Source organism: Clinocottus analis, unplaced genomic scaffold (assembly GCF_023055335.1).
Source record: "Clinocottus analis isolate CAN_PGR_092001 unplaced genomic scaffold, fCliAna1.0.p SCAF_6, whole genome shotgun sequence".
Taxonomy (NCBI): Eukaryota; Metazoa; Chordata; class Actinopteri; order Perciformes; family Cottidae; genus Clinocottus; species Clinocottus analis.
In genome coordinates, this window is record NW_027176218.1 from 7,840,916 (window position 1) to 7,861,528 (window position 20,613).

General features: G+C 40.1%; 2 protein-coding genes across 2 annotated transcripts; both read left to right on the plus strand.

The window, feature by feature from the left end:
• The first annotated feature begins 2,022 nt into the window (after window positions 1–2,022).
• LOC137804468 (anoctamin-9) lies at window positions 2,023–13,125 on the plus strand. The gene is made up of 25 exons (XM_068603725.1): window positions 2,023–2,193; window positions 2,412–2,444; window positions 3,369–3,443; window positions 3,562–3,684; window positions 3,782–3,918; window positions 4,123–4,172; window positions 4,264–4,322; window positions 5,144–5,223; window positions 5,783–5,917; window positions 6,003–6,096; window positions 6,175–6,235; window positions 7,067–7,149; window positions 7,245–7,349; window positions 8,014–8,178; window positions 8,260–8,296; window positions 9,698–9,809; window positions 10,016–10,073; window positions 10,201–10,298; window positions 10,403–10,599; window positions 10,699–10,851; window positions 10,945–11,092; window positions 11,177–11,299; window positions 11,651–11,744; window positions 11,999–12,111; window positions 12,559–13,125. The coding sequence occupies exons 2-25, from the start codon at window positions 2,424–2,426 to the stop codon at window positions 12,572–12,574; spliced, it is 2,337 nt and encodes a 778-aa protein (XP_068459826.1). The 5' UTR covers window positions 2,023–2,193; window positions 2,412–2,423; the 3' UTR covers window positions 12,575–13,125.
• Window positions 13,126–14,236: 1,111 nt separating this feature from the next.
• Window positions 14,237–20,239, plus strand: sigirr (single immunoglobulin and toll-interleukin 1 receptor (TIR) domain). The gene is made up of 10 exons (XM_068603744.1): window positions 14,237–14,297; window positions 15,194–15,463; window positions 15,720–15,927; window positions 16,019–16,146; window positions 16,644–16,802; window positions 16,897–17,040; window positions 17,291–17,393; window positions 17,564–17,714; window positions 18,247–18,424; window positions 19,723–20,239. Exons 1-10 carry the CDS (start codon window positions 14,237–14,239, stop codon window positions 19,893–19,895), a joined length of 1,575 nt encoding a protein of 524 aa, XP_068459845.1. The 3' UTR covers window positions 19,896–20,239.
• Window positions 20,240–20,613: the final 374 nt, after the last annotated feature.

A 20,613-nucleotide genomic window follows, 5' to 3' on the forward strand; every position in this document is an offset into this window, starting at 1 on the left:
TATACAGCTTTTTTTTTTGTCACGTGGTGGTTGAAAAAGTGGGAAGTGGAACCAAAGGGGTGCACTAAATGACACAATCGGTGGAGCAGCAACATATTCACAAAAATAGAATCAAAATCAAAATCACATAATTTGTTAATATGCAAACAATCCTGCATTTTAACAAACACAGTCATAAGGATTAGTGTGTCTAGGGTAGTGATGTTGCTGTCACTGTGTTCCCTTGGATAACACATTTGCTTAGGTATTAAGGACATTTGTTTGGCAAAATGTCTAGAGTTAGGCTCAGGAACGTCTTTCACAAACAACCATACAAAGGTGTATCAATTCATGCCTTTCCAAAACTGTTTCATATTTCACAACCCAGAGTTATCGTCTTTCACCAAAAAAGATGCTCAAACAGTAAATACATTTATATTCCCATTGTAGTTGGAGAGTAAACATACAGTGATGTTGTTAGGCTATCATCAAGTCTTCTGGTATATTTTTGGCAAAGGAGCACTTTCCAGGATTTCGGACTGTATATTCAATCTTTCAGCAATCACGAGGATGTTTGGTTTAGTGTTTTGTTGTGTTTAGTTTAGCTTATCTACCCAGTTGTTCACCTCATCTGTTTGTTTCTTCACAGGGAGTTCAGGAAAGGCCCCCCTGCTTCTCTCTGCTCCTCCCAGCCACCTCTCCACCCTGTACTTCCACTCCGGTCAGACGGGGCCGCAGTGGGCCCTCTGTCGCCCTTCAAGTGGTTCACGCCGCCATGCTGGTGTAATTACGCTGGGCTCCTCTGCGGGGTGTGGCCGTGTACAGAAATACAGCCGCTTATTTTCAAGACCACTTTTTCTTGAGGCTCATTTCGCCTCTCCTCCTCATGTGCGTCTTCCTGGGTGAGCGCTGCTTTCCAAGGTTTCCAAGACTAATGGTGAAGCTAATAACAAGGCACAGTGGGCCACCCGTTTGATATGTTAGTTTTTCTTTTTACAGTCAAAGAGGAAGGAGGGGAAATGTGAAATTGTAGACCCAGAAATGGGTCTACAACATGTGCGATAGGAATCACCTGAACATGCACACACACACACAGACACACAGACACACACACACACACACACACACACACACACACACACACACACACACACACACACACACACAAGCTTGTAGTGTCATGATAATTTGAAGCAGGTAATGATTGCAAAAATATAGAAATATAGGCACAAATGTAGAAAAAAAATACTTTACAAATCGTTTTACAAGTCAAATTTAATAGCATAAGTATGAAAAGGTATTGATTAAGATTTACCTTTCGAAAGTGTAATAATATTTACATTACATTTCAGGATTTATATTTGGCGAAGGATCAGTGGAATGTGTTGGTTAGACTGAAGTAAAGTTTGACAATTGTACTTGTTAATCATTGTTGCATCATTGTTGAATAGGTTGGTCACATGTTTTGTATTAAACTGCAATAAGAGGTGGTGTATAACATATACATTCTCAAGTAAAGCACAATTAGAGAATCGTTACTTTCCCCCAGTAAAAAGTAGCAGGTAAATCTCTTCCAATCTCTTCCTCTAAATGTGGACATGATGTGTTTGTTGTCAAAAGAGGGAGATTGTAGAAATAAAGCTGTTGCAGCAATTTGGAAAGCTACTGTACACATGGGATGTCAGATAGACCAATATCAAACACTAATATTTATGATGAATATACGATGTAATAGTCACAATGTTTGTTTTGATGTTGATTTGTTGATCAGGGCCTAATTGCCTATTCTACTCAGAGTGGTAGTGGACCTTCATTAAGGACCTCGAAGATGCTTTTAAGTCCTATTTGCGTGACTCAAAGGGTAGAGGTGAGGTACTAATGTCTTTTAAAACAAATGTCACTGTGCTGACTGTGTAGGAAGCCAGTCCCAGCCTGTGATTTGCAGCTTGTTGTCGCCTCTGCTTCCCCCTAGTGGTGGATGCGTGCTATTTCGCATCTGCGAGGAGGAGGCAAGAGACATATACCATTCCATTGCACCTGACTACCAGTGTCGAGCTTATCTCTGTCTGCTCTGGGCGGCTGAACCACATATCGCCTGGTTGTCTGCGTGTCCATTTGCCGTTGCACATTGCCCATTTCCCCGCTGGACGGACTGAATTGAAAAAAAAAACAAGGTGGAGACGATACAGATTAACGCTGTGACACCAGCAACAGGTAGAGTCGCTTTTACATTCCTCAGCGAGTAGGACAAACAACACGTTTGTTCCTAGAGGAAGTACGGAAGTTGCCTGTTGCCTGTTGCCTGTTCAAGTGCAATCATGTCATTTTATAGCCGGGGAGCGGACAGAGAGGCTCTGGGATCATTGAATGGTGACTGAAGCTTCTTCTCTTTTTTCTCTCTCTTCAATCCTGGAACTCGCATCTGCATTCAGCACCTACTCGTCATGCCTGTTCACAGGAGGCAGGTGGGTGATCTTATATATTCACACATAACACACCGATTATGCTGATTCATAATGAAACTGTTCTGAGATCAGCTGATACTCTGACATCACGCTATGTTGAACAGAGGCCCGCTGCCAATCCTGCACTTGTCAGACTAACTATTGGATCAGGCCCGCCTTTGCATAAATCAAGAATACACCATGTTCAGGGTTGAATGGGAAGTATTCTGTGCTTCCACCGGTATCATGCTGTTCAGATTGTACGTGTAGGTCTGCCACACCTTCTCTGCGTTGGCAGTGTAAGTGAATAGCCTGCATCGGCATGAGGGTGTCAGTAGATCCACATGCCATGAGGTTCAGTCAGTTAGACTAACCCACTTCTCTGACAGTCACTGCAGGTAAGTCAGTATCACTAGTGGCATTCACTGACACTGAGTGACACATCCTCACGTAAATGTTAAACAGGACTACGTTGGAGATGACCTTTCTGCATATATTCATAAGCTTTTTATTATTATAAAGGGGTTTACACTAAAATGTTGTTACATGTGTTCTCCTTTTTTATCTATAGTGCTATTTATCAATTCAGATTGTTTTGGTTTGAGTTTGCTAGTTTTGGACATATCAGCCTTCGTAGTGGTCTTCTCTCCAGTACAATGGGACTATACATGGCACTTGGCTTGTGGCGCTCAAAGTTCCAACAATACCTTTGAAGAACTCACAATGGCTCACAACACAGTCTGTGTATTATCTTTAATACCAGGTCTTGATTTATGAAGAGACATTGCTGTTGAGTTTTGAGCCTTGAGTGCCACAAGCATAGTGCAATGCAGCCCATGTCTCTTTAAATACCAGTGGAATGATGAAACACACTTATTCATTTATTAATGATGTGAGGAAATGAACATAATTTTGTAAATTATTTTTTTAATTTTTGTTGTATAGCCCAGTATTGAACTACTGGAATTGATGGGAGTGGTAAGAGAGAATGGCACCGACCAGTCTTCACTCCCTCCTGTGGTAAGATTTTAATGTGTGCCTTTTAATAACGAGCTAACTAGTCCAGGCTACCTCATTGCCGAATTAAGATTCATCCTTGTCATTTCTGAATGTCTGATTTATGATTATTGCCACTCAGCACACACCTCTATCATACGACTATGTCCTGGTTGCCAAAACAATTGAGAAGCAGGAGAGAGAGGCTTTCAAGAAGCAAACTGAATACATCGAAGAACTGAAAAAGAAGAACATAAAAGTAACTGTAAGTCTTTATTTATAAAAACAAAACAAAACGTTTCTCCACTGTTGCAAAGCTTACACAACTCTTTTATTGATCTGGTCTTTTTCATCCTATTTAGAAAATCATAGACGATGATCTCATCTTCTATGGGATTCAAGCGCCGAAAGGATTATTTGAAAAGTACAGGTATCTGCTCAAAGTGTCTGATGCTTGTAACTGGAGCTCGGATCAGAACATTGTACCACTCAGCACCAGGTAAAACATGCTGCCGTACAGCAGCTATTTTTGTCAATCTAAACCACAAATGCAAATTAAAGCATCTGTGCTTGTTTTTGTGCTTTCTATGAGCGTAACACATTGTGCTTTCCATGTTCGCTGCATAAAAATGTGACTTAATTAGGTTTTTATGGCCTCTTGCTCAAAGTTAAGCTTTACAAGTGACACTTGTCCTTGTTTCAGGATAAGGATTGTCCACTTCATTTTGAATCACACCCATATACGTTCAGGAGGTGAGAAAGACTAACTGTATTTACAATCTCCAGAGGTGACCGAACATCTCATCTTTCATGTTATTCACTCACCTGTTGTTGTTCTTCCCAGAGAGTTTGCGCGATCTTATGAAGATGAAGGTTTTTGAGGCAAGGTTCTGCTTGCATGAGGTAAACATCCTAACATACAGTATCAGCCTCGTTCTTGTACGGCATATATGATTTATCACGATGACAGACTGCAATATTTTCACTATATAGGCCCTGCTAATTGTGCTACTACCAGGTGTTGGATATGAACTGCAGATTAAACAGATTGTATGAACAAAGAAAGAAAACAGTAGACTGACTCATTATTTTTATATGGTCAGAAAGATGTCAGAATGATGTCAGAATGATGTCAGAATGATGTCAGAATGATGCGATTAATCCAGTATTTTCTCTCTATGTGGATCCACACACCCTCCTGCTAAAGATAGTGACACTAGTTTCCTTATACTGTTAAATCTCTTCCCTTCACGTCACGTGGCTGCTAAAGTGTTTTACTTTTCACAAAGAGAATCTAAAATTATGAAGTGAAACTTGGCAGGAGCTTTCCAAAACAATATACTTCTGCCAGAAAATTATTTGTTCACAAAGAAGCTATGGGAGAGATACTAATGCAGTGAGTCATTAGGAGCTCGAAGTATGTGGGTGTGTGTGTGAACGTACACTGATACAAACAGTGTGTGCACATATCAGGAAAGGCATGCACATGTGTGTTTACCTCAACACAATGAAGGCGTTTAGATTAAATGTCTCAGAAATTAAAATGTGAATTAATTCAAAATCTGAAGCAGCTTCATTTGTGGATGTTGTTGTAATTGCATCTCCAGTGTAAGCCAGTAAAATCAGGAGATTGTGTTTTTACATCGTAAGCTTCTGCATTCAGTTTGACTGAGTGTTGTGATTACCAATATGTGCAAAGCTCTTCTTCATGTCGGTGATTTCAGAAAAAGAAACAGAGAGAGCTGAAGGAGAGCTGGGCACGATGGACAGCCTGTCTCCAAGGGCAACCCATCACTGCCGTCAGGTTTGGACTGCAACACAACAGCCTATTCATTTTCCTGCTTGATTTTTGCAGTTGCAGTTATTGCAGCATTATTGTTTTCCATGTCATCCCCCGACAACAAGCAAACATGTCGCCACCCACGCAGGAAGCTGGCATTGTTTGGCCTCGTTGTTAAAAATCATGTCCAGCACTTATTACTGGTACAGATGAGAGCGTTGTCTTTATCTTCACTTGTTTATTGAGTCCAAACAGTGGAACACTATGCAAACACGCATCATGTCACTGCTTTTAAGTGAAATAACTTAATTGGATATGTGTCAGCTTCATGTCAACTGTGTGATTTTAGCAAACGAGATACACTGTACAGTCCAGTACTTGTTGTCCTCTTATGTTGAACAAGTTTAAGCACCAAAAGGCTTAAACTCACTCTTATAAATACAAGTTGAATATATGTTGAGAAATACAAACTACTTTGTATTTTTATGTATTACTCAATTATGTTATTAAGTTGTGACACATAAGAAACATCTGATAGACATATTATAAAGTATATTTTCGTCATTTTCTCCTTCTGCGTCAGGAACTACTTTGGGGAGAAGGTGGCCTTGTACTACCTCTGGTTGGGCTGGTACACGTATCTGCTCATCCCGCCTGCTATCATCGGGGTCATTGTCTTCCTTTATGGCCTTGCTTTCTTCAACAGCTCACCCCTCATGTAAGTTTTTCCAAAGCTCAGCAGTATCTGTGTCAACATAACCGTGCATTCAAAATAGATAACTACAGCGCTCGTTGTGTTGCAGAAAGGAGGTTTGTGAGGCGGACACGGTCATGTGTCCCCTTTGTGACAAGATATGCCCCGTGTGGAAGCTCTCCGACACCTGCACATACGCCAAGGTACATGAGTGCATTTAAATTGGACGGCTGAATATTTGTCTGTTTGTGCTCACTGATGCTCTCCTGGTTTACCTACAGGTGAGCCTGCTGTTTGATAATAATGGCACAGTGCTCTTTGCAATGTTCATGGCAGTGTGGGGTGAGTTTAGTGTGTCTTTATGATATAATTATTCTTGTGTTCATACACAGTCATGCATTTGCAATATTTAGTTCCCTGTTTAAGTTGTGAGACATATCAGAATCATATTTTGCTTTATAGCCATTAAAACCCATGCAGATTTAATAGAAGATCATACAAAATCTGAATGCATAACTCTTCTCCAATGCTGTTTATTCGCCTGGACATGTTTGGCTTTACAGGACAACCACATATTTTATCTGCCTCTCATTTATTTTATCCAACTGCCTGGATGTTTTATGGTTACTAAGATAAGCGCTGCCAAAGAGATGCCACATCACCGAGAGAACCTACTCGTCCTGGCTTCTCACATCGTAGTCAGCCCAGGCCATCTGGCCGTGGGGGTGGTCAAGCAGCTATCTTGAAATGCTCTTTCACCGACTTATTCAGCTTTTCTGTTTTTTTTTTGTGGATTTATAAATGTTATCAGTCTGTTAGCAGACACCTTCTCACATCCAATTAGTATCTGTTGTAAAAATTAAGGGTGCAGGCTAAATTGAATGTAGTTGCATAACTGTGGGGAGATACAGTTACCTAGAGCAGCCACTGAAAACAGTAATACTGTTAATGTTTTTGTGTCAAAGCCCTGTGTCAGTATGCTATCTAATCCTAAAGCAAATATGTATGTACATGACACATTTTATCAGAATGAATGAATGCAAAACATATACCAAAATGTCCCGAAAGTGTCAAAAGGTATTACCACCACAACAGATCTTTGTTTTTATTCATATTTCATATTGTTGTTCTAGTAGGTTTTATGGACTTATAAAAATCCTTGAATTTTTACAGCAACACTGTTTTTGGAGTTCTGGAAGAGACATCGGGCTTCCTATGTGTGTGAGTGGAAAGTGTCAGATTGGTGTGAAGAGGAGGTATGATCAGTTGTATACATGACAATCCATTTCAGTAATATCTGGTCAGTACTCACTGGAACTATAACTGTGCGAATTTTTCTATTTAACTGTAGGAGGAGCTGATACTTGAAATTGTGAACGACGTTAACTGTGAACCAAAAGAATACAAGCACTCCTATCTCCGCAGCACTGTGGTGTTGATCTGTGTCACAGCTATGGTGGGTGGCTTGTCCTATAACCCTCTTTATATATATTCTCAAAAGATGCTACTCAGGATATTAAGTGCATTTTGATTGCCTCTCAACGACTCTCAACATGGCAATGGCTGAGCCGGCAGCTAGCAGCTAACGGGGCTAACAGCGCTAACAGTACAAACTATGGCAAACGTGCTGACAGAGCTAACAGTGGTTACCTGACAGGGAATTGGAGGGTGGGTGCTACTCTTCCGCAAAGATGCCATTGGATGGGATGGCGTGTCAGCTGTAGCGTTCGTGTGAGGGCAGTGCAGAGCAAATGTAGAAGCATGAAAAGAAGACGCCACCAGCCCGGCTATAACACAGAAGCGCAGATAACAACACACTCAGATAACAACACACTCAGAGGGAGAGGGATTTCATTCTCTGCTCAGGGAGACATTACCTCACTTTACATTTACATAGCAAATAGTTGTTTGCAGCTATATTATTGCACTGAATTCTGTATATATTGCATTAAATGGCTTGTACATCTTTAGAGTTTAGGTTGAAATATGAATCAGATAAAATTTCCATAAGGTTCAGGTGTATGGATAAAAAGTAGCTGAGGGTATTTGTGTTTTCATAGTTATTGCAGGCCCTCACAAGTGTCGTGATACAAGTGAGTGTTTTTATTGTGTTTCCACAGATATTGGTGATCATTGGTCTGACACATGCCTTGGTGGTGTTCAGGGTGATCGCAGCAGTGCTCTTGGCTGAGGGATCATGGGAGTTCCTGAGCGCCCACTCCAACAGCGGAGCGATGATGCTGGGGGCTGTCCTCCATTACCTCATCATCACTGTCATGACACGGGTACGCAGGTCTCAAAATGTGCATCTCTGTCTCTTTTTGGTGGTATTCTCCAAGAGTATGACAATGTCTTCGTCTTTGCAGATCAACAGGATTGTTGCCATGAAGCTCTGTGAAATAGGTATGTTTGCTTACCGGTATATTTTAATTAGTTCAAATTTGCAGGGGCGCTGAAGCAGGAAAGCAGGTAATCATAAAGTGAGCAGGTCAGACACACAGATAACAGACATATAAACAAGTACTGTCTGGAACACGACAGCAGCTGCCCAAATTCAATGTCCGCTCACTCACTGACCCTGCACACTTTGTCCCAATCTACTTGGGAGGATTGGCCACAAATTAGTATTCTATTGTTAAATAGAACATTAGGGGAAACCTTAAAACACGAAAACAAATTTAAAACTGCCAAAGATTGATAAGTTTATAGATAAATAGCAGCCAAGCACAATGTCTTCATTACATGAAGGAATGATCATATTCATGAGAAAACATGAGAAATGGGCCCCGGTGTGCACTGATCGAGGAAATACTTGTCCGCTGTAAAGAAACGTGATAGTTCAGCTGATATTCAGTGGATCAAAACTCACCGAGGGGAAACTAGAAGGAAGGTGAGACGTCGCAGGAAGAACACTGCTTTAAAACATTAGGGTACATAGAGTCTACGAACAGAGAGGTAGAATAAAAAAAGATCTGCTGGTCTTCTCATGTTGAGCTAAGTCAGAACCCCAAACGATTATAAGACGAGTCTAAAGGTTTGCAAGTTCAATAACGAGATGGTGAAACATCATGTTTGCTATTTTAACGTTAAAGACAGGAGAGTTGTGTCTCTTCAGGCCTCAAAACTAACCAACAGGAAACCACAGACAACTTTGCAACTTGCAACTTGTGACAAGGGCTTATTACTTGAGTAGACATGCCTTCAATTTAAGAGTTTCAAGCCAAAAATAAGATACGACCCTGTGATGCATGTGAGTACATCTGACTACTCTGGATGTCATTAGTTCTGGGTGCATGTTATATTTTTGTCTCGTCTCGATCCCCAAAAATACTGCACACTGTTCCTATTATTAGATCTTTTTCCCATCAGATCTTTTTTTCGCCTGCCATGACCCGTCATGGCAGGTGAAGCATGTGTGTAATTTAACATTAAGTAATGATTGCTCACTGAGGCAGCATGCCTGATATCGGGCCCTAAAACTTTCTCAACTAATTAAAATGCAGCCATCATGAGGTTATTGATTGCACCTGTGCTTTACCTGTTGTCAGTCACATTCAGCTGCAATGTGTTGATTACAGTTTATAAAAGCTGCCTGTAGAAATGGTAGATTAAAACAATCTTTAGTTTCAACACTTATGATGAAATCTTCATATTATGTGTACCAACATGTAACTCAAAATGTATATAGGGGTAATGATGTAGTCAATGTCATATTGAAATTATGTTGTAGTCTCAAGTGTGTAAGATTGTGCCATCCATTGACCAAATAGTGAACTGCATAACTGAACTGTCTGTCTTCACTAGAGAAAACCAGATCATTTGCTGCCACAGAGAAAAGCTTCACTGTCAAGATGTTCACCTTCCAGTTCTTTACCTATTTCTCCTCCCTCTTTTACGTGGCCTTTTTTCTCGGCAGGTAAGAACAAGTGAACCAGCCAATATTTCAATATGCACATTGGAGTATATATGTTATGTATATCGGTATAAAAATAGTCCGCTCCAGACTCAGAGGACCCGTAAATTGAACTCCAAAATAAATAAACTAATTGTCCTTAATCATTAACACCCAGTGTCCCAAATCCCAACCCAACTAATGACATGTTTTTGTGACACTCGTGACAGAATAAATGGCCATCCTGGTGGTTACGTCCGCATTTCAGGGAAATGGAGACTAGAAGAGGTGTGTGACAGAAACATGCATCTCATTTGGCAACACTGAATGTCACTTTTTAATTAAACAGTTATGTTTTCCTTTTTAAAATATTGTATCTGATTACATTTCAAACATGTTACTCTCCCTCGTGCAGTGTCATCCCAGTGGATGTCTCACAGATCTGTTCATCCAAATGGCCATCATAATGGTACTCAAGCAAACCATCAGCAATGTCTTTGAGTTCACTTGGCCGTGAGTGTAAATCAGATTTGTGATTAAACACTGAATAACACTGTTAAATCCACATTAGTCACATGGTGTCCTGTATTTTGAAAGCTGTCTCTTGGTTGCATCAGCTGGTTCTGCAGGTGGTTCAAAAGACGAAGAACCCAGAAGCTGCAGAGGAAATGTGCCCATTGCTACCTGAAAGATGAATCGGAGACCAAACAAGGAGCTGAACTGTGTGATAACTGCAAGCTTCGGGACTGGGAGAGCAACTATCGTCTCAATGATGTCGACTCCTTCAGCCTGTTCCATGAGTTCCTGGAGATGGGTGTGTACTCCGCTGAATGCTCGAACAACAAAAACAGTAGACACTGGACAAAAGCTGGACTGGTTTTGGCAAATAATGTATTTCTTGCTTTCCCCTCAGTGATCCAGTTCAGCTTTACCACCATATTTGTGGCAGCGTTTCCTCTCGCTCCTCTGCTCGCTCTCATTAATAATATCATTGAGATACGCCTGGATGCCATTAAAATGGTTGCTCTGGAGCGCAGACTGGTTCCAAAGAAAACCAACGATATTGGTGAGCATAGCTTTTTGCCTAAGAATTGAAATGTTGTCTGCCTGTTTATATTGGAGATAAAATTCTCCTCACATCGGCGTCTCCTTTCCTCAGGTGTGTGGATAGATGTGTTGGAAGCTATCGGTGTCTTAGCTGTCATTGCAAACGGGCTGGTCATTGGTGTGTCTTCAGACTTCATCCCTCGACTGGTATACCGCTACCGCTATGGCCCATGTGCCAACGGCACAGTGACGGATATTGAGTGAGAATTCTCCTCTAAAATGTTTATGTTCTGGCATGTAATCTGCAACACTCACTTTAAAGTAAACAACTTCTTCTTTTCAAGCTGCATGGCTGGATACATCAACAACACTCTCTCCATTGCACGAATGGACGACCAGAACATAGACAACGAGTTTTCAGCCCAACAGATGGTCACTCCTAGTGGCTTGAATGTCTCTACTTGCAGGTTTGTTCCCTTTTAATCATATGGCTCTTCAATGGCAGAGGAGCTATTAGCTCAGAAGTTATGATGAGGACAGAAGTAACCAAAGTAAAAACATATAATTTGAGTAACAACAGAGTCAAAAGCACTGACCCTTCTCACCACTTGAGTTAATAACTGCCAGCTCAGATATCTTGGTAGTATTGCACTGTTGCTGGAAGGACATTCAAACCTCATGGGACAGAAGTGATATATAAACATTTTTTACATTCTTCTTTAACGTTCCCATCCCTGCAGCTGGCAGCAGAATAATCAACTGTGTGATTGAGAGATAAGATAAATAACAACCACATTCTGTTCTGTTTTTCTTCACAGGTATAAAGACTACAGGAGCAATGAGGACTACAGTTTTACCCCACAATTCTGGCTAATTTTAGCTGTGCGCTTTGCCTTTGTCATCCTGTTTGAGGTAAGTCTTATACTTTACCAAACAAGAAACCACCAAGCACACATTCTTACACGGATTTCTTGGAGCAGTTTTATTTTACTTTAGCAAATACAACAAATTGTGTATAAATACAACACACACAATGTCCTCTCTACTGTTTGTCTGTTTGATGTTTCACATCGTTGATCTTGGTTATAACAAAATCAGTAATGAAACCACATTTTCACAAATAAAAAGGAAGATAACATACCAAACATTTTCCTCTCTGCTTGCAGCACGTTGTCGTCATCTGCAAGTTTGTTGCAGCCTGGTTTGTGCCGAGCGCTCCCATGCAGGTCAAGAATGATAGACTCTTTGATAAACTCAACAGATTGAAAGAGGAACTAAGGTGAGTCGCAAGTAGCATCTGGTTACATTGTTGTGGCAGTTGGTTGCTGAAAAAACTCAATCTTGCTCTCTTTGCAGACATTGTGACTCGTGGAAAATACATACAAACTTTTGAGAAACCATCCTATTTAATCCCACTGTATATGCACTTCCAGTGTTCATTTGAGAGTTTCTGAAGCTAACATTTGTCTTCATGAATAAATTCTAAATAGCATACATTAAAAAATATTTCACTCAAATGACACTGGAATTTAACTAAACCCTAATTGCATAGTGGATGATTTATAAATACAAAATGTCACATTTGTAGCTCTAAAACTTTGTTCATTATATATTAACAAATACTATATCTGTTTTTAAGATGTGCGTCGTATTGTTGTGACAGTTTACAGTTTCTTTTGACATAGATGCCGCAACCAACCACCAACCTTTGTTTCTTTTCTTGCAGTTCATTTGAAGCGTGAACCCAGTCAAACACTTAAAGTTTACACGTTCTCCCCTGAGCCCAGTGTTGCCTTGTGCATTAAAGTGTCCAGACTATCAGTGTTGAGTCAGCTTCAAAGCCATTCATCGTCTTTCTGAAGAGTTCAGACGGAAAGCTCTCACTCTCTTTTATTGTTTGCATTCAAATGTTAATGGCTGGCTATCTGGATTCTCATCTATGAAACGGACTTTGAAGCGAGACAATTTTTTCTTGGACAAAACATGTGTACAGTAACTCAATTTACTGACGGCAAGATTGTTCTTATTCTATTGTAAGAATGCACTGATAGCTTTACTATTGGATCTCTATATTTGTGAGATGCATGTGAGTGTTTTTATTGAAGGCCTAAAGATAATTTATACTGCTACTGCACATAAAGTACTGATTGTGTGTTACTATGTTGCCTTATAGTGTAAAAAAGCGCTGTGATGATTGTCATTACTGCAGAGAGAGTCTGAAGCTGTCTTTTGTAAACCAGACACAATAATGTTTTGCATTATACTATTTTATATTCCTGAATAAAAGAGGAAAACTGACCTAAGATACTGAAATGTTTTTTGAATTTAAGCTTGTCTGTTAAAAGGTGTCAAAGGTAAAATTTGTGTTTTCCCAGATTTAAGAGTATGAACATTCCAATACTTAAGTAATAGCAACATTTACGTCAGTATTGTCTTCATATAAACACTATACATTGTTTATGGCAAGTGTGGGGATTTAATGACCAGGGGAATTTTATATTGTATACGTAAAGAGATGTCACACATTGTGATGTCTTAGTTCCAACATCTTTACATTCAAGAATTCTAAGCAAAAAAATATTATCCCGAAATGTATCCACTTGAAATGTATTGAAACAGCATTTTGACCATCATATGTAGATATAACATAAACTAAATATAATTGAACAGTATTGCACTCTCACACAGGGGACCATTAAAATGGGATTATAAAGTTGTAATTTATTAATGGCAAATAAAAAATTGACCATTATAAAGACACTTTCTGAGTTGTCAGGTTGTGAAAAATCTTAACTGGTTGGACTGTTGGACTTAATTTCTATAAAGGGCTGCTGAAAATTAATTTATTAACTTTATTAATGTTACAACGTTTATTTCTCACGTATAAACTTTTACACTTCAAACTGGTGGGTTATTATAAAGTATGCTGTATACTGATTATTAGAAAGTGAAAAACTCATGAAGATTTATGAATGGATTAACAACGTGCAGAAAATAAGAATGATAACCTCGAAATTAATTAATTATTTACCACTCATACATCCTGTATAAAATGTACCTTGTTAAAATGAGAAAAGTTTAAATTACAACAAATGCTAAGTAGGAATTTACTAGCGATATAAGTAAATTCAGGCCGCAGGAAACGTAGATGTTTAGTGAGTTTTCCGGTCTCCTGTAGGTGAAACATCACGTGACCTCGGAGAGCCAATAGCCGGAAGAGTTTCAGGTATCTCCAGGTGCAGTCGGTCAACCAGAGGGCTGACGTCTACGTAGTCACATGCAATGTAATTAAACTGTAATAATCAGTATCTTATAGGTAGTGATGTAAATTTACAAAAAACTCTTTACTCGACTCACGTGTTACCTGAGGAGGAGGAGGAGGAGGAGGAAGAAGACTGCGGCTCATGGCTCTGATTTTATTCGCTTTTATACTGGTGTTCACCAGGAAGTCTGTCCTCGCGGAGGGTAAGGATGTACACAATTAAACATTATGCATACTTACATTGAATAGATTTACTCTTTCTTGGTAAGTCCGGTTTTTAATTATCTGCATTTAGCTATACTATATTGTTTTATATTGTTTTTGGTGTATTTGATAATTTAAAACTGTTCGGTTTATGGGATGCTGGATATCAGTTCAGTACATGTGGTCAGTGCAGGCTCACAGTATCTGTCACGCGGTCACATGCTGCTGCCTGTAAACATAGGGGCTTGAGTCGGACTTCGGACCCGGATGAGTGTCACTTTGTTTGAGAAACGGTAAAAACAATAATAATAAAAAAAAAGTAGAAAAAAGCGAAAGGGAAGCCAGAGAGGAACCAGAGGGAGCAGGTGTGCTGGTTTAGTCAAAGTCCTGATGAACGCATGCGCTGAATATCCTTAAGATATCTTGAAGAACACAGATTGTTATTACGAGATTACTAAATTGTCTGACAAGTGTTTTGAATCTGTCCTGACAGATTTAAAAAAACGTGTTAATTCGTACGCTATTTTAATTGAACACTCAACAGCAATAAGAAGATCCAGTGCTTTATCCCGCTTTCGTCTAAATCTGCAAAACAGCCCCTTTGCTCAAAGTTGGCTGAGTTCACCTTCATGCACCATTAGACACTTCATCAGAGTCTTCTGAAGCTGTCGAGAGGGAATGCAAACTGTTAACGTCCACTTACAGGTGGCCGAACTGGTTTCTCTAAAACCAGTTAAGTCACTTATAGGTATTTGCTTGCTGAAGTTATTCTATCACAAAACATCAATTCAGTTTCTTAATCATGTCATTATTAAAATTTAATTGAGAGACCGAAGTCAGTTTTTGTTTACTTGTTGCGTCCACAAGGTAAAGCCTGCTTTCTCTCTATTTGTAGCTCAGTCTTGTGTGGATGAGAGCAGCTTTAAGGAGCAGGTGCTCTTTGCGGGGCAGCAGAGGCCTCCGTATCGGCTGAACTGCTCCCTTGAAACCCAGAGCTCCCTCCAGGCCCGGCTGACCTGGCAGAAAGACTGTCAGCCGCTCTCTGCTCAGGGAGGAAAGGCCTACCTGGAGTTTTCCACCCTCACCTTGCAAGATCAAGGGAACTACACCTGTATGCAACAGAGCAACAACACAGCCTCATTCACTGTGCGTCTCGTCGTTAAAGGTATGTATTATTACTTCATGTGATGAAGTCATCTCAACCCTTATCCTATAATCATGTGTCTCTCACAGTAAGCTGTTATCTGTCCCGCAAGTAAATGTAGAGTTTGTAGGGGAGGTTGAAGGGGCTAGTTGAACGACTACACCTGCAAGAACGCATTTCATTTCAGCTCGTCTTCCAGCTGCAGTTTCACATAAAGGCCTCTATTGTCTGGAGCTCCTGCAGTGAACACAGATAACAGTGGCATGTCTTCCCACAGAGTCTCAGTGCTCCAGAGCCCCTGAATTTAAACCGAATGGGGGCTCGAGCAGACTCCAGAGGAACGTGGAATGCACTGCGACACTGAACTGCACCGCTCTCCTCCAATGGGACCCAACAGAAGAGCACTGTGACAGCACGCTGCAGTGGAGTAAAGATGGCCAACCCCTCACCAATCACACACATTACATGCAGAATACCTCCTCATGGTGAATTGAAGCTTGTTAAATATCGGTGACATGCGCCTGCATTTTAAAGGGTATTTGAAAGTGAGATAATGTGTTCTGTCCTGCATATTAGGTCTCCTGTTGTCAGCCAGCTGATGGTGAACAGTCTTCTGGTGATCAACCTCACAGAGCTGGATGCTTTTGGGCTCTACAGCTGCACACTGAGGAACATTTCCTCTGACTTTAGCCTGCCGTACTCAAGTGAGATAACTAAAGACATCAACCTATGTATACCAGGTTTATTACATTCTGTCCTGCACCTTGTTTTCTATTTCCTAAAAGATTACCCACCCGAAGATGAAAGAGACACATAAATGTGGCAAAGAAGATTAGAGAAATCAGTAAAAGTGTATTGTAGACACGATCAGTGTGCTTTGGAGCAGGAGAAAGTCCGCCTTGTCAACAGTCACATGCCCATTAGTACCACCAACACAGATACATTAAGTCTGTATCATTTTACAGCATTTTGGCAGGAAGCCTGGCCCAGCGTCTAATCAGTCCTGTGATTCACAACATGAATTGATTCTGATTTATGTTACTTCTCCCCTGAATTACCTGCACATTAATATAGTGTACAGTACTTAACTGTTGCAATGACTCCGATGTACAGAATCACTCTACTAACAAGATCCATATTCCGTGGTTTAGAGTTTTCATAGTATTGATTGTTTATTTTAATGCTTATTTTTGGTCCACAGAACCGTTTGTGTGCTCAGACGGCCCCAACCACACATCTGCTGTTATTGCAGCCGTGTTTCTCCTCCTCCTCCTGGCTGTAGCTGCTGTTGTGTACTCCAGGTGTCACTTGAACATCAAACTCTGGTACAGGAACTCCTACGGAGCCTATGAGCTCAATGGTGAGCCCTCTGAAGTGATAACATTTTGCTATGATCATGTATAAGACTGTACAGTAGTAACACCACTCGTATGTTTGTGTCTCTATGTCTTCAGATGGAAAGTTATATGATGCCTATATCTCTTATGTGAACAATGATCATGACAGGAAGTTTGTCAACTTTATTCTAAAACCTCACCTGGAGAATAAAAACGCGCTCAAGGTGCACCTCAATGACAACGATATTCTACCTTGCTCAGGTAAGATTTATGTCTGTTGATCTTTATGGGACTGCCTGTATATGCAGTTTCTGTTACTATTCATCTTCAAAATCTAATCTTGAGACATTTCTATATTCAAAACAGATCCCTCGGACTTATACATTTGTAAATACAACTTTAATCTGCATATCATTTGTGTGACCATCTGCTTGTAAACACTTTTTTGTAAAACAGGCTCTTGGGTAAAAAAAAAATTATAAAATTGTACAACCTTATTATTTGTCTCCAGAACCGTCTGCAGAGCTGCTCACGAACATCAGCCGCTCTCGGCGTTTGATCGTGTTGCTCTCTCATGCTTACCTTGAGCAGGACTGGTGCTCCAACAACTTCAGGTCAGAAGAACTTAATGTACAAAAAAATCTTTTCAAACAGCACTTTTTATATATAAGTGAGTAGAAGGACTGTGGCAGCATTACAGTACACCACTTGAGGTCAGTGTTGCTGCAATTTGGAGCAGTGTCTCCAGTGTAACGTGACATACTGGAGCTGTGTGTGTTTTCAGACAGGGCCTCCTGCACCTGTTGGAGTTGTGTCAGCAGCCAGTTCTCATAATGTTGGAGGGTCAGTCCAAACGCATGAGGCCTGAGATCAAGCAGCTGCTCAGTGAGCACCAGCACTGCCTCACCATACTCACCTGGAGGCACAACTCTGTGGTAAGAGTTAATATTTGTAATAATAATAATACCCATTGCTGCTTTCCCGAGCAAACAAACATCAATAACAAACAAAATAAAACACTAATATGTTTCCCTAAAAAAATACGTGAAATTGGATGATTGGATTTATTAGTGTAGTGTGCTGAATATCTATAATGTTTATAGTTAGTGTCATTAAAGCAACATTACACATTTACATTACAGTGAAATAATCATGTGAATAGACTTCACAAAAGATCATTAAAAACCCTTTTGGATACATTAAATATGTATGACTAAATCAACAACAGAGTTTTGAAAGAAAAAAAAACATCCATAGATATCAGTTTTTATTAATTGACAATATTATGAAAAATATATATAAGAGTTGTGCAATAATAATTATTTCTCCGTAGAAATGTGTTTCAATGTAAATGAATACATAAACATATCAATGTAGAAAAAAATAAATGTACAGTTTCTACTATGTGTCATGTTCTGCAGTCTTTAATGGCGCAGTGTTCGGTTCCTGTGTTTTCGGTTTCCACAGACTCCTCACTCAGTCTTCTGGAAGGAGCTGGCCTTGGCGATGCCTCGCGGACTCGTCTTCCGCAGCGAGTCTGCAGGCGACCCTCAGACTGTGCTACAAGATGACAAGGACCCAATGCTGACCCTCGACTCCAACGACCTTGACTGCCGCTCAGACACAGATCCTGCAGGAGATCTGGGTAAGAGCAACATCCACAGGACTCCATACGTCCTCCAGCACTGATGTTTAGTTCACTCTTCACTCTATTTACACAATAAAAGAAAGGCGTATTAGAGCTGCGCTATCTTGCATAAATGAATGAGGCGTGCAATCGTTGGTTTTATATTATTGAGCGAAGCGTACTCACGTTTAACACCATCTAGTACGGACTATATTCCAGAGATTTAAATGCTCTTCAGATGTACTTTTGTTGCATTCAAATTAGGATTGTAAAAGTTATTAAATTTAGTTCAGTTTATTTTGTATAGCCCAGAATCACAAATTACAAATTGGCCTCAGACGTCTTTACACTCTGTACACATACAACATCTCTGTCCCGCAACCTCACTTTGGATCAGGAAAAAACCCTAAAAAACCCTTTCACAGGGGGAAAGGGAAATCACTTATAAGAGAGCAAAAGTGGAGGATCCCACTTCACACACAGTGTGCATTGAAATTGACAAAGTTTGAGACTAATTTGAATTCATCTATAGTCAATCTTTAACTTCAAAACAAGGACATCATATCACATAATGAGCTTGCACATTTGTTTACACATAATTAGTACATAATGCATTTGCTTACTTGCAGAAAGTTAGATGAATAGATCAATTCCACTTTAATAAGTTTCACCTAAATATAAAGCTCCAGTTGTTTCTCTTGGTATAGCACAGAGACTGGAAACAGGTAACGCCTGAGTGTCCACTGGCTCAAGACTATAGCACCCCAAGAGCTCACTTTTTAACACAGAATATGTGAAGGAAGTTTAGTATTTCAATGTGTTACTCTGCATGGATAATTAGCCCAGCATCTAATCCAACATAAAACACAGCCTGATGTTTTTACACTTTGGTGGTGGTTAGCTTTACAGATGCTGGTAACAAAGTGTTTTGTCTCTGGCTGTATGCTAAGCTAAGCAAAGAGGCTGTTAGCTTCTGTAGCTGTAGCTTCACAATGTCAAGGGACAAATATGAGAGTGGTATCAATCTTCTCAACTAGTTCTTGGAAAGATCACAAAGCTTAAGTTTCATGGGTCCTCTTGTCGCTGTATACGTACTAAGAATGTATTTTACTCCGAAACTGTAACTTTTCCTGCCACGGCAAACAATGTGCACAAATGAAACTAGAATTTTATTTTCAATTCAGGAGCGATTAGTAATTTACGTCCAAATCCTGATGCAGCCCAAACAGCACAATACTTCATCAGTAAACAACACATAACGTATTTGCATTCATTTGGGATAGATGTCTCACCTTTGTTTCCTCTTCCTGCTGCAGGGCTGCGCCTCCCTATGTACAAGGCTCTGGCCTGTAAAGCTCCCGTCCTCCCTGCTGCTCCCTTCACTGCAGCTGAGCCCAAATCCTCCGACATCGACGTGTCGGACCTGGGATCACGCAACTATGGAGGACGCTCAGACTTTTACTGCCTGGTCACGAAGGAGGACATGTGATCCACACTCTGCTACTGATTTATACACCTACATGGAGGTCTTCATTAGCATTGCTTTATAGTTTTCTAGTCAATATGTTTTGCTGTGATGTACAGTGTGTTGTTGAAATCAAAGTGTTTTCTTTTTATGATTCCACCTACCGAAAACTGCTTATTATTATTTTTGTGTATTTTTTACTGTTGTGTAAAATATTTAATGATCTTTTTTTGTGTCTGTAATATGTGGTCAGGGAAAAGAAGTAACTTTTAATTTGTCATTTCACCAACATCTCTCCCAGCAGAGGGCAGAGTGATGTCAGATACGATGAAGGAATTCTGCCTCTTAAGCAGATTTTCAGTTTTACAATTGAAAGTACACAGAAGTTCAGTAAAAAACTTAATGTAATGGAAATATGAAGTCAGATTTGAACCCAGAACACTGGTATCTGTTTGCATACAAGTCAACTGAAGCAGGTCATGACTAAAGAACTCATAGTTCTTGATATTTATGTACCGCCAGGTTTCTGTGTGTGATGTAAACAGACTGATAACACTGCAATCTCACTAATAAAGCAGTTTGACCAAATACTGGGTTATTTCTCTTCGTAGGGACTGATGATCTTTGTCCTCGTGTAGAAATGATTACAGTACCTGCAATGAAATAAGAGTCTAAACAAGGGCTCAGCTGGGAAGGCGTGGTATTGTTCCTGTCTGAGCAGGAGCAAATATGTAAACAGGGA